Source organism: Phyllobates terribilis, unplaced genomic scaffold (genome assembly GCF_046119375.1).
Source record: "Phyllobates terribilis strain yellow unplaced genomic scaffold, ASM4611937v1 Scaffold_4__5_contigs__length_816908805, whole genome shotgun sequence".
Taxonomy (NCBI): Eukaryota; Metazoa; Chordata; class Amphibia; order Anura; family Dendrobatidae; genus Phyllobates; species Phyllobates terribilis.
Genome location: NW_027362764.1, coordinates 11,830,607 through 11,844,684, shown reverse-complemented (window position 1 = coordinate 11,844,684; position 14,078 = coordinate 11,830,607). Strand labels below are relative to the sequence as shown.

The 14,078-nt window shown below is 46.8% G+C and overlaps 1 protein-coding gene across 1 annotated transcript in view; it reads left to right on the top strand.

Annotated features, from left to right (window-relative positions):
• Positions 1–14,078, top strand: part of LOC141264133 (SCO-spondin-like) — a 521,676-nt gene that overhangs the window by 3,666 nt on the left and 503,932 nt on the right. Inside the window, exons 8-9 of the mRNA XM_073676443.1 lie at positions 3,097–3,327; positions 3,590–3,772. Coding sequence (XP_073532544.1) covers positions 3,097–3,327; positions 3,590–3,772 — 414 coding nt within the window. The remainder of the gene's footprint in view (positions 1–3,096; positions 3,328–3,589; positions 3,773–14,078) is intronic.

Sequence of the window (14,078 nt, the reverse complement as noted above, 5' to 3'; positions counted from 1 at the left end):
CTGATCTATAGCCAGGATGTGTGAGGACGGGACACCCAGATACAATGCCATGTCCAGAGTTATGCATCCTCAGTGTGACTGGAGCAGCTCTCTCCTCCCCTCTCACAGCAGATCTGATCTATAGCCAGGTTGTTTGAGGACAGGACACACAGATACAATGCCATGTAGAGAGCTATGTGTCCTCAGTGTGAATGGAGCAGCTCTCTCCTCCCCTCTCACAGCAGATCTGATCTATAGCCAGGATGTGTGAGGACAGGACACAGATACAATGCCATGTAGAGAGCTCTGCATCCTCAGTGTGAATGGAGCAGCTCTCTCCTCCCCTCTCACAGCAGATCCAATCTATAACCAGGATGTGTGACGACAGGGCACACAGATACAATGCTATATGGAGAGCTCTGCATCCTCAGTGTGAATGGAGCAGCTCTCTCCTCCCCTCTCACAGCAGATCTGATCTATAGCCAGGTTGTTTGAGGACAGGACACACAGATACAATGCCATGTCCAGAGCTATGTGTCCTCATTGTGAATGGAGCAGCTCTCTCCTCTCCTCTCACAGCAGATGCGATCTATAGAAAGGAAGTGTGAGGACGGGACACACAGATACAATGCAATGTAGAGAGCTCTGCATCCTCAGTGTGAATGGAGCAGCTCTCTCCTCTCCTCTCACAGCAGATCTGATCTATAGCCAGGAAGAGTGAGGACAGGTCACACATATACAATGCCATGTCCAGAGATATGCGTCCTCAGTGTGAATGGAGCAGCTCTCTCCTCCCCTCTCACAGCAGATCCGATCTATGGCCAGGATGTGTGAGGACAGGACACACAGATACAATGCCATGTCCAGAGCTATGTGTCCTCAGTGTGAATGGAGCAGCTCTCTCCTCCCCTCTCACAGCAGATCCGATCTATGGCCAGGATGTGTGAGGACAGGACACACAGATACAATGCCATGTCCAGAGCTATGTGTCCTCATTGTGAATGGAGCAGCTCTCTCCTCTCCTCTCACAGCAGATGCGATCTATAGAAAGGAAGTGTGAGGACGGGACACACAGATACAATGCAATGTAGAGAGCTCTGCATCCTCAGTGTGAATTGAGCAGCTCTCTCCTCCCCTCTCACAGCAGATCCGATCTATAGCCAGGATGTGTGAGGACAGTACACACAGATACAATGCCATGTAGAGAGCTCTGCGTCCTCAGTGTGAATGGAGCAGCTCTCTCCTTCCCTCTCACAGCAGATCTGATCTATAGCCAGGATGTGTGAGGACGGGACACACAGATACAATGCCATGTCCAGAGATATGCGTCCTCAGTGTGAATGGAGCAGCTCTCTCCTCTCCTCTCACAGCAGATCCGATCTATAGCCAGGAAGTGTAAGTACAGGACACACATATACAATGCCATGCAGAGAGCTCTGCGTCCTCAGTGTGAATGGAGCAGCTCTCTCCTCCCCTCTCACAGCAGATCTGATCTATAGCCAGGTTGTGTGAGGACAGGATACACAGATACAATGCCATGTAGAGAGCTCTGTGTCCTCAGTGTGAATGGAGCAGCTCTCTCTTCTCACAGCAGATCTGATCTATAGCCAGGATGTGTGAGGACAGGATACACAGATACAATGCCATGTAGAGAGCTCTGCATCCTCAGTGTGAATGGAGCAGCTCTCTCCTCCCCTCTCACAGCAGATCTGATCTATAGCCAGGTTGTTTGAGGACAGGACACCCAGATACAATGCTATGCAGAGAACTCGGCGTCCTCAGTGTGAATACAGCAGCTCTCTCCTCCCCTCTCACAGCAGATCCAATCTATAGCCAGGATGTGTGAGGACAGGACGCACAGATACAATGCCATGTAGAGAGCTATGTGTCCTCAGTGTGAATGGAGCGGCTCTCTCCTCCCCTCTCACAGCAGATCTGGTCTATAGCCAGGATGTGTGAGGACTGGACACACAGATACAATGCCATGTAGAGAGCTCTGTGTCCTCAGTGTGAATGGAGCAGCTCTCTCCTCCCCTCTCACAGCAGATCTGATCTATAGCCAGGAAGTGTGAGGACGGGACACACAGATACAATGCCATGTAGAGAGCTCTGCATCCTCAGTGTGAATGGAGCAGCTCTCTCCTCTCCTCTCACAGCAGAACCAATCTATAGCCAGGATGTGTGACGACAGGACACACAGATACAATGCCATGTAGAGAGCTCTGCATCCTCAGTGTGAATGGAGCAGCTCTCTCCTCCCCTCTCACAGCAGATCTGATCTATAGCCAGGATGTGTGAGGACAGGACACAGATACAATGCCATGTAGAGAGCTCTGTGTCCTCAGTGTGAATGGAGCAGCTCTCTCCTCCCCTCTCACAGCAGATCTGATCTATAGCCAGGAAGTGTGAGGACAGTACACACATATACAATGCCATGTAGAGAGCTCTGCATCCTCAGTGTGAATGGAGCAGCTCTCTCCTCTCCTCTCACAGCAGATCTGATCTATAGCCAGGAAGAGTGAGGACGGGCCACACAGCTACAATGCCATGTAGAGAGCTCTGCATCCTCAGTGTGAATTGAGCAGCTCTCTCCTCCCCTCTCACAGCAGATCCAATCTATAGCCAGGATGTGTGAGGACAGGACAAACAGATACAATGCCATGTAGAGAGCTCTGCGTCCTCAGTGTGAATGGAGCAGCTCTCTCCTCCCCTCTCACAGCAGATCTGATCTATAGCCAGGAAGTGTGAGGACGGGACACACAGATACAATGCCATGTAGAGAGCTCTGTGTCCTCAGTGTGAATGGAGCGTCTCTCTCCTCCCCTCTCACAGCAGATCTGATCTATAGAAAGGAAGTGTGAGGACAGAACACACAGATACAATGCCATGTAGAGAGCTCTGCATCCTCAGTGTGAATTGAGCAGCTCTCTCCTCCCCTCTCACAGCAGATCTGATCTATAGCCAGGAAGTGTAAGGACGGGACACACAGATACAATGCCATGTAGAGAGCTCTGCGTCCTCAGCTCTCTCTTCCCCTCTCACAGTAGAACGTCCCAGCTTGTAGGCACTGATCAGTAGCTGAGTAGCATTTCATGTCTCCTCTTTCCTTCTGTCCAGGTTGCACCTCCGGCTGCAGCTCTGCTCATTTCCGGTGCTCTCTGGGTAAGTGCATTCCCTACATTCATCGTTGTGATGGGCACGATGACTGCGGTGATTTCAGCGATGAGAGGGGATGCTCTTGTCCATCTTGGGAGTTTCAGTGTCCAGAGGGGCTGTGTCTGTCCAAGGAGAGAGTGTGTGATGGTCACCAAGACTGCAGCAATGGAGCGGACGAGACTCTCTGCACAGGTAACGCAGGTCGGGAATCTCTCAGGGTGTAAGTATAATTGCCCCAATTCAGCCAGCTAGCAGATTAGCAGAGAAGACAGTAAGATATAAGTGGTGACCCCGCAGCCTCCACCAGTGGTGAGGTCCACTTTGTGTATGTGTAGGTGTTGATGGACACCTACACATACATAAGGAGATCCTGAGTGTGTCCATGGTCTTATCTTGACGGTCATATGTGAGATATCATCATTTCTGATAATGGCAGTCGTCTGTGTTTTTTCAGGTCTCGGAACGTGTTTTCCGGGGTTCTGGGTCTGTGGAGATGGATCCTGCATCAGGCAAGATAAGTTGTGTGATGGTAAATATGACTGCATGGATGAATCAGATGAGGAACCGTCCCAGTGTTCGTCTCCACCACCGGAGAACACGCGGATAACGCCATCGGGATCTTCAAGTCATGCATCAGGTGAATAATGACACACCATGGGGCGGCTCCATGCTCTTCAGACTGTAAGTCAATATATTATCGATCACAACCTCCAGTCACAGGATCTTTTCTCACTGCAGATCTATGTCGCCTCTCAGTTTAGATCCCTGTCTCTTTCTTCTGTAGCTTACTTGTGGCCCATGGGCCTCCACTAGCTCCAGGTTTTCAACTTCCGGAGACTTCACAGCACACAATCCAGGGGACACCGAATATGTTAAAACAGTCAAACTTTTAATTTGCCGTATACGGCCATTACGATTGAGCATGTAGGATAGGGCACAACAGGGTATGGTCTTTCCCGGCAGGTACCAGACATAACTTCAGCCCAGGTTCTCGGTTTTGGTAGAGCGTCCCTCTTGCTAACTCTTTTAGCAATAGGAATTTCTCTCTACCACTAGCAGTGCACGCGGATTCCTTTCCCTCCTGCCTCTTAGAGTATGAGTCCATCTTTCCCTGCGGCACCGCAGGCTTAGTGCGCCCAAAGCCCCGAGGCCGACAGATATATTTGCATGGAAGGGTTCTATGGAAATCCACTGCTCCCACTAACAGGCTCATGTTGACCCTAGCAGCCCACAGCTTATAACCACTGCTATCACTTCTCCTTACTTCTCGTAACTGAACTTGACACTTCCTGAACTTGGCACTAACTCTCAGTCCCCCCCCCCAACTGGGCCAGCTGTTATAGTTAAACCTGTCTAGGCTAAACTGCAGCCCCAGGGGGTTTTACTTTCATATTACATACATTACTATAAAATACATTTAAAGCCTTGGGGCGTCAGAGGGTGGAGCATCATCTCATCTCCACCACTCCTACATGGTCTCTCTAGATTCCTGCTTGTTTGCTCTTTAGATCCGTGCCTTCTGTTTCTCTAGATCCCTGACTGTCTACTGTCTCTCTAGATCCCTGACTGTCTACTGTCTCTCTTGATCCCTGGCTGCTGTTTCTCTACACCCTAGCTTGCTGACACTCTAGATCGCTGTCTGCTTTTGTTCGCTGCCGCTCCAGGTTGCTGTCGCTTTGGATCGCTGTTTACTTTCTTTTGCTCGCTGTTGCTCCTGTCACTCCAGATTGTTGCCTTTCTCTTGCTCGCTGTTGCTCTATGATGCTGCCTCCTGTCACTCCAGATTGTTGCCTTTCTCTTGCTCGCTGTCTGTTTTAGTTCGCTGTTGTTCTATGTCAAGATTATCGCAGCCCAGGAAGGTCACGATAAACCACCCGCTGTGGTCTCTTGAGCGAACAGCTCTCTGCTGCCAGTTATTGGAAAACTAAAAGTTCTCCTCCCCTGTGGAGAAGGAATCCACATAAAAACACAAAAAATCAGCACTGGCTGGCTCTCCATATGTTAAATATGCTTATTTTTGTATATTTATTTGTACAGAACTTGTTACCAAATGCGATACTCCAAAGAACATATCACGATAATCTTAGAAAAAAAATGCATTCATGAGTGTCCATCTTTCCCTTGGTCCTGAATGGTAGTTTTCGTCTGTCTGTGTTGAGCACATGTCCGGCCTACATGTCAGCTGCCCTCAGCATACAGCCCCTCCGCCTGGTGTAGTGTGAAGTGTAAAGGCCAGCCCCCCTGTCTCTCACGTGGGTTATATACTTTCCACATAGCACCTGTTTTTCTATATATGGCCTTAACCATTTACTCTGAGCTAAGTACAGAAATAACATGTCATGTCAGCTAAAAGCTACCACAAGGCTAATACAATCTATCCAGTACAGAATTGAGATTAGAAATTAATATTTGATTATTTAACATGTATATACTAGTGATGAGCGAGCACTAAAATGCTCCGGTGCTCGTTGTTCGGGTCGAGCAAATTGGAATGCTAGAGTGCTCGGTCCGAGTAACGAGCCCAATTTAAGTCTATGGGAAAATCGAGCATTTATCCGGCGCCTCCCCCCCCCCCCCCCCGACGTTCTGCAGAGGGCCTAAAAATTTCCCAAATTGATGGGAACAGTGCTCAAATGACATGGGATCAGCATAGGGAAGACCCCTGGAAGCATTTCTGACTCCCAGGTCACTGCTGTCAACAATGTTGTCAGAGTATTACGCCACTTTTACGGAATCACAATAAATCATGCAAAAACTAATCCAAAATGGATTTTCCTGGCAAATATGTTAAGGAACATCCTTTCCAGAGTAATGGCTTGTATATAAGGCAAAATAAATAACCAAAAACAAAAATGCTCCTCCACACCTTGGGCTATGTTCACATGTAGCGTTTTTGATGCTTTTTTGCAGTTTTGCATTGCTTTCAACCAAGACAAATGCATTCACCTGGAAATATAGTTTTAACACTTTACAACCTTATCTGGCCATGTGGTGTGTGACACATCATCAGACACATCCTGTTTCATTTATGATGGAGGGATTGTGAAAGTCTAAAATACTATTTTTATAGGGCCATCAGATGGCCTTTACTATTCTTAAAGGGCCAGCAGTCGGCCCTCACTATTGTTAGAGAGCCATCAGTCGGCTATGCTTTGTTGTTCCCATTATTAACGAGAGGGTCTCCTATACTGTTATTGCATATGCAGTGACAGCAAGGGCTGGCAAAAATTTGGACGCAACCCAATACCCCATTTGAAGAGACATAGAGGAGGGTCTCAGTAAAAAATGTTCCCATTATAAAGGAGCGGGTCTCCTATAGTGGTAGTGCCCATGCTGTGACTGCAAGGGCTGCCAAAATTTTGGAAAAAAACCCACTAACAATTTAAAGACACATAGAGCTGGGCCACAGTAACGACATGTTCCCATTAGAAAGGAGAGGGTCTGCTATCCAGTTATAGGGTATGCAGTGAGTGCAACAGCTGCCAAAATTTAGGAAAAACCCCCCTAACAATTTAAAGACACACAGAGCAGGGCCACAGTAACAAGTACGACATGTTCCCATTAGAAAGGAGCAGGTCTGCTATATAGTTATAGGGTATGCAGTGAGTCCAACGGCTGCCAAAATTTAGGAAAAACCCCACTAACAATTTAAAGACACATAGAGGTGGGCCTCAGTAACGACATATTCCCATTAGAAAGGAGAGGGTCTCCCATACTGTTTGCCTATGCAGTGAAGCAACGGCTGCCAAAAAATTGGAGGAACTCCAATGTCCCTTGCAAGAGATGTAGATATGTTGATATGGTACATATGGTGGTGATATGGTGGTGGAGGATGAGGATGCGGAGAAGGAGGAGGACAAGAGCAAATAGACAAAATCAGGACGCGTATACCCATGTGTGGGAGTGAAGACAGAGGTGCATGGGAATAGAGTTAGACCTCCCCAAAAAAAGACACTGGATTGGAGTTTATGTTACGCTGCTATCATTTGGTGGTGTTGAGAAATCTGGCCCAATCCAGCCCTTGTTCATTTTTATAAGAGTCAGCCTGTCAGCATTTTCAGTTGACAGGCGGATGGATCAGTTATAATTCCACCAGCGGCACTAAAACCCGCTCTGACAAAATGCTAGCTGCAGGGCAGGCCAGGATCTCCAAGTCAAAACCAGGGGAGGAGTCCTGAGGAGATAATTTGCATATTCCCACTGCATTTTGGGGTAAGTGAAGAGTCTCCGCGAGCTCAAAGAACACTGGATTTTGGCTGTTGGAGCTGAAAAGAGGTCATCGGTAAACCGCGCGCATATTGGCGCGCGCATTTTTAAGCTTTTTTCACTGTTTTCAGAACATTAACAATAAGAACATGGAAGAGTCCAGGAGCCATTTGATGAGCTGCATATCCTGCTACATGTTCACAGACTTGCCAGTGGAAAAGCCAAACTTCACATGCCAGAAATGCAGCTTGTGTCCCTGTTGGAGGAAAAGTTGCGAAATCTAGAAGAGAGGTTAACTACCTTGAAAATCATTAAGGAAGGTGAAGAGTTCTTAGACAGAGCAGAATTATCTCTTCATGATTCAGAAAGAGAAGAAATTCTCACTGCACCTGAGGAAACAGAGGAATGGAAGCCTGTGACCCAGAGAAGCAGGAGGATCGAGAGGCAGTCAGCACCCATACTGCTCAGGAACCAGTACCAGGCTCTCACGCAGGAGAACCAGGAAGAAATACAGCAAGATAAGACTCTGCCAGCAATGAATAACCTTGTAAGCCCTCAGAATCCTCCTGGATGGAGAAAGAAGAATGTTGTGAAGAAAAAACGGAGAGTGGTGGTCATGGGGGATTCCCTGTTAAGAGGAACAGAGGCCGCTATCTGCAGACCAGACATAACCTCAAGAGAAATGTGCTGTCTTCCAGGAGCAAAAATTAAAGATGTGTCTGACAGGATATCAAGACTCTTCAGACCTACAGATCACTACCCATTCCTGCTAATACATGTGGGGACAAATGACACCGCAAGAAAGGACCTGGAAACCATCTGCAGTGACTTTGAAGACTTAGGCAAGAAAGTGAAAGAATTGGGAGCGCAGGTGGTCTTCTCATCCATCCTCCCAGTGGATGGCCATGGAACAATGAGGTGGAATAAGATTCTACAGGTGAACAACTGGCTACGTCGATGGTGCCGTCAACAAGGATTTGGATTTCTGGATCACGGAATGAATTACCTATACGATGGACTACTTGCTAGAGATGGGGTGCACCTTACGAAGACTGGAAAACATGTATTTGGAAGTCGCCTTGCTGCACTCATCAGGAGAGCTTTATACCAGAACAATGTGGGAAGGGAAGCAAAAGGCCAGAAAAAGCCATACAGCTGACAAATACTATTGAGATCTCTGCTACTGGAAGTGGAAAGGAAGAACAAAGACAAAACAATCTAAATAATAAAAATATGGGAGGAAGAGAAACCAATCACAAACTAAAATGTTTTTATACAAATGCACAAAGCATGGGCAACAAACAAGGAGAATTGGAACTACTAATGCAGGAAAAGGAATATGATGTCATTGGAATCACTGAAACTTGGTGGGACGATACACATGATTGGAATAAAAGGCTAAAAGGATACAACTTATTTGCAAGAAACAGACTTGATAAACGAGGAGGAGGTGTCGCATTGTATGTTAGAAAAGCGTATATCTGCACAGAGATTGAAGCTTCAGAGACTGGGAGTTCTGTGGAAACTGGGTAAGAATACAAGGAGAGAACAACGGAAAGGACACCATTGTAGGCATTTACTACAGGCCACCTGGGCAAGCTGAAGATATGGATGAACTCTTTATGTATCAAATGACCAAGTTCTCCAAAAAATATGACGTAGTGGTCATGGGAGATTTCAACTATCCAGACATTTGTTGGGAATCTCTCTCAAGTAAAACTAACAGGTCAAGAAAATTCTTATCCTCTCTTGCTGACAACTTTATCTTCCAAAAGGTAGGGGAGAAAACAAGGGGATCTGCTACTTTGGATCTAATCCTTATAAACAGGGAGGAAATGGTTGAGGAGGTAAAAGTGGCTGGGACCCTAGGAGGCAGCGATCATGCTATCATAGAATTTTGGATAACTAGAGGAGGAAGACATGTGAAGACTCAAACTTCAAGGTTAGATTTTAGAAAGGCAGATTTTAAGAGACTCAGAAAGAGAATAGGAGGGATCCAATGGCTGGATGTCCTTAAGGACAAAAATGTCCAGGAAGGATGGGAAATTTTTAAAAATGAGATTCTCAAAGCACAATCGTTAACAATCCCGAAAAGTAGGAAGAATGGGAAGCATTTAAGGAAACCAGGATGGATGAACACAGAACTTAAACACATGCTAAAAAGAAAGAAAGAAATGTTTATTAAATGGAAAGAGGGAGGCATATCTAAAGAAGATTATAATGCAGTCTGCAGATCCTGCAGGGCACGTATCAGGTTAGCTAAAGCTGACAATGAATTAAGGCTTGCAAGAGATGTCAAAAGCAATAAAAAGGGATTTTGGGGGTATGTCAAAAGTAAAAGAAAAGTCAAAGATGCTATAGGATTTTTACAGGATGAAAATGGAGAAATGGTAAGAGAGGATGTTGAGAAGTCCGAACTTTTTAACTCCTATTTTGCATCTGTTTTCTCTCAGAAAGAAAATGTAACATCAACTGATCTTCACTGTCCTTTTAAAGGAATAGAGGAATCCAAGTTATCTGTAAACAGAAAGATTGTGAGGGAATATTTAGCTAACACAAATGAGTTCAAGTCTCCAGGTCCAGATGAATTACACCCCAGAGTACTGAAGGAGATCGTAGAAGAAATTTTAGAACCACTCTCCATAATCTTTGAAAATTCTTGGAGAACAGGAGAAGTCCCAGAAGACTGGAGAAGAGCAAATGTTGTTCCTATCTTCAAAAAGGGGAAGAAGGTGGACCCAGGGAACTATAGGCCGGTGAGTCTGACTTCTATACCAGGAAAGATCTTTGAACAAATTATTAAACAACATATATGTAAGTACATGGATAAGAATGAAGTGATTAACCAGAGTCAGCATGGGTTTGTAACTAACAAGTCATGTCAGACTAACTTAATTTCCTTCTATGACAGAATCACTGACTGGGTGGATCAGGGAAATGCTGTAGATATAGTATATCTTGACTTCAGCAAAGCATTTGACAAAGTATCTCACACCATCCTTATTGAAAAAATGACCAAGTATGCAATGGACCAGGCTACTGTTAGGTGGATTCATAACTGGCTTAGTGATCGGACTCAAAGGGTGGTTGTAAATGGCTTCACATCCAGCTGGATGAATGTCTCAAGTGGGGTACCACAGGGCTCTGTCCTGGGACCTGTATTGTTCAACATCTTTATCAATGATTTAGATGAAGGAATTGAGGGTAAACTGATTAAATTTGCTGATGACACAAAGCTAGGAGGGATAGCTAATACTAGAGAAGAGAGAGAGAGGATTCAAAAAGACCTAAATAAACTGGAGCAGTGGGCAGCAACCAACAGAATGGTTTTTAACAGGGAAAAATGCAAAGTACTACATCTGGGCAATAAAAATGAAAAAAGCATATACAGAATGGGAGGAATAGAGCTAAGCAACAGTACATGTGAAAAAGACTTAGGTATACTAATAGATCATAGACTGAACATGAGTCAACAGTGTGATGCAGCAGCAAAAAAGGCAAATACAATTCTGGGATGTATTAACAGAAGCATACAGTCTAGATCACGTGAAGTCATTATCGGTCTTTACTCCTCTTTGGTCAGACCTCATCTGGAATACTGTGTACAGTTTTGGGCACCACATTTTAAAAAAGACATAGACAAACTGGAGCAAGATCAGAGAAGAGCGACCAGAATGGTGACTGGTCTGCAAACCATGTCCTATGAGGAACGGTTGCAGGATTTGGGAATGTTTAGCTGCAAAAAAGAAGACTGAGAGGAGACTTAATAGCTGTCTACAAATATGTCAAGGGCTGTCACATTGTAGAAGGATCATCTTTATTCTCATTTGCACAAGGAAAGACTAGAAGCAATGGGATGAAACTAAATGGGAGGAGACACAGATTAGATATTAGAAAAAACTTTTTGACAGTTAGGGTGATCAATGAGTGGAACAGGCTGCCACGAGAGGTGGTGAGTTCCCCTTCAATGGACGTCTTCAAACAGAGGCTGGACAGACATCTGTCTGAGATGATTTAGTGAATCCTGCTTTGAGCAGGGGGTTGGACCAGATGACCCAGGAGGTCCCTTCCAACTCTACCATTCTATGATTCTATAAGTCGTAGAGAGCCAGTTAATGCCACATGTCCAGTTTGGATACCCATTAATTATAAGGCACGGAGGAATCACAGAGGACGTTGGTACGGTTGGCAAGGTACTCCCTCAGCAGCATCCGAAACTTGTCCCTCCCTGTGAGAGTACCCCGCGCCTCAGGGCCTGTGTGATGGGAGAGGCTGAGAAAACTCTCCCAGAACTTTGGCAGTGTTCCCCTGCTGGATTGCATTTGTGTCTCTCTTGCCTGTACTCCTTGGTTGTCCAACGAACTGTGACCTCTGCCGCCAGCGTTTTCAGATGGGAATTGTTTTAATAATTCCGCAACAAGGGCCTTCTTGTACTGCACCATTTTATTAGGCTTGTCCAGCGTGGGAATAAGAGACAGAAAGTTTTCCTTGTAGCGTGGGTCTAGAAGTGTCACCAACCAGTAATGACTGTTACCAAAAATTTGGACAACGTGAGGGTCACGGGAAAGGCAGCGTAACATAAACTCAGCCATGTGTGCCAGACTGCAAAGAGGCAAGACTTCGGTGTCCTCACAAGAGGATGACTGATCATGCTCTCCTCCTCATCCTCCTCCTCCTCCCTGTCCTTAGGCCATCCACGCTGAACAAATGATATGTCATTTGTGCGGGTAGTACCGTCTATAGCGCAGGAAACTAGCTCCTGTTCTTCCTCCTTCTCCTCCTCCTCTTCCTCATTGTCGCCCAATCCACGTTGGGATGAGATGAGGCTGGGCTGTGTGTAATCACCCTGTGTGGTTCCTTGCTCCATCTCATCGTGCTCCTCCTGCAATGCATCCTCTTTAATTGTGAGCAGAGAGTGTTTCAGAAGACAGAGAAGCAGGATGATGAAGCTAATTATGGCATCATTGCTGCTCATCATCTTGGTGGAGTCCTCAAAGTTTTGGAGGATGGTACATATGTCTGACATCCATGTCCACTCCTGAGGTCTTATGTGTGGAGTCTGAACTGAATACCTACGGCCTTGTTGATACTAGTAGTCACCAACTGCCCTCTTCTGCTCACAAATCCTTCCCAGCATCTGCAATGTAGAGTTCCAACACGAGGGGACATCGCAGATCAGTCAGTGAGCTGGAAGCTGCAAACGCTGCTGAAGCATGGCAAGGGCGGCGGAAGCTGTAGCTGACTTTCTAAAATGGCCACACAGGCAGCTTACTTTGATATGCAGATCTGGCAGATCCGGGTAGATTTTGAGAAACCGCTGAACAACGAGTTTAAGCACATGGGCCAGGTATGGTACGTGTGTGAGCTTGCCTCGCCTCAGAGCCGCCACCAGGTTCCGGCCATTGTCACACACGATCATGCCTGGCTGTAGGTTCAGCGGTGTTAGCCACAAATCTGCCTGCTCTTTCAGAGCTGTCCCTAACTCTTCAGCGTTGTGCGGTTTTTCACCTAAGCATATTAGCTTCAGCACAGCCTGTTGCCGCTTGGCCGAGGCAGTGCTGCAGTGCTTCAAGCTTGTGACTGATGTGGTTATTTCGGAGATGGAGTCTGAGGAAGAGAAGGTGTAGGAGCTGTAGAATTTGGAGGCAACCCTGATTGATCCAGGGCCAGCTATCCTCGGCGTCGGGAAAACATGTTCCGTCCCAAGGTCCAACTGGGTCCCGGCTTCCACTATATTAACCCAGTGTGCCGTCAGCGAGATGTACTGTACCTGCCCACAAGCACTTGTTCACGTGTCCGTGGTTACGTGATCTTCCCAGCAACTGCGTTGTTGTGGGACACGTGCTCGTGTAATGCGGGGACGGCACACAACAGGAGAAAGAGTGGCGGCTGGGGACCGAGTACCGAGGGATCACCTCCACCTTCAGGTTGCGGAAAGGTTCCGTCTCCATGAGCCCAAAAGGCAACATTTCGAGTCCAAGCATTCGCAAAATGTGTGAATTTAGTAGTGTGGCCTGTGGGGCGTTGGCTGAGTATTTGCGTTTACGTTCCAAAGACTGGGGTAGGGACAACTGAACACTGTGCTGTGACAAGGACGTGGACATGCTTGCTGATGGTGCTAGTTGACAGGTGCAGGGCGGGAGGCATCTTGGCATGCGCCATGGACAGGGGATTCGTGTGCACGCGCAGCAGCAGAATAAGCAGTGGTGTCACCCACAGACACTGTTTCTGGACCCTGGGGTTTGGCCCACTTAGTCGGGTGCTTTGCTGCCATGTGCCTGATCATGCTGGTAGTGGTCAGGCTGCTAGTTTTGCTACCCCTGCTGATGCTGGCCTGGCAGGTAGTGCAAATGGCCTTTTTGGGGTTACCTGCAAAGTCTTTAAAAAATAACCAGACTCGGGAAGACCTAACAGTTGTACTGGCAACGTCTGTCGTGTTGGCGTTACGAGGAACGCTTTCCCGCCTTGTGTCTTCGGCCACCACTCTGCTTCTTCCTGCCTGTTGTGGTGCTACGCCTCCCTCCCCTTGTTTGCTGTTGTCCTCGCTCTGTATGGCCCCCTGCCAGGTTTGGTCAGTTACTATATCATCCACCACCTCGTCTTCCACTTCCGCACCCTGGTCCTCCTCCTCACTTTCTGGCAATTGTGTCTCATCCTCATCATCATCCAGCTCTTGCAACAGTAATTGCATTTTCCCTCCGTCGCCATCATGTGACCGTGGCTGCTCCAATATTTAG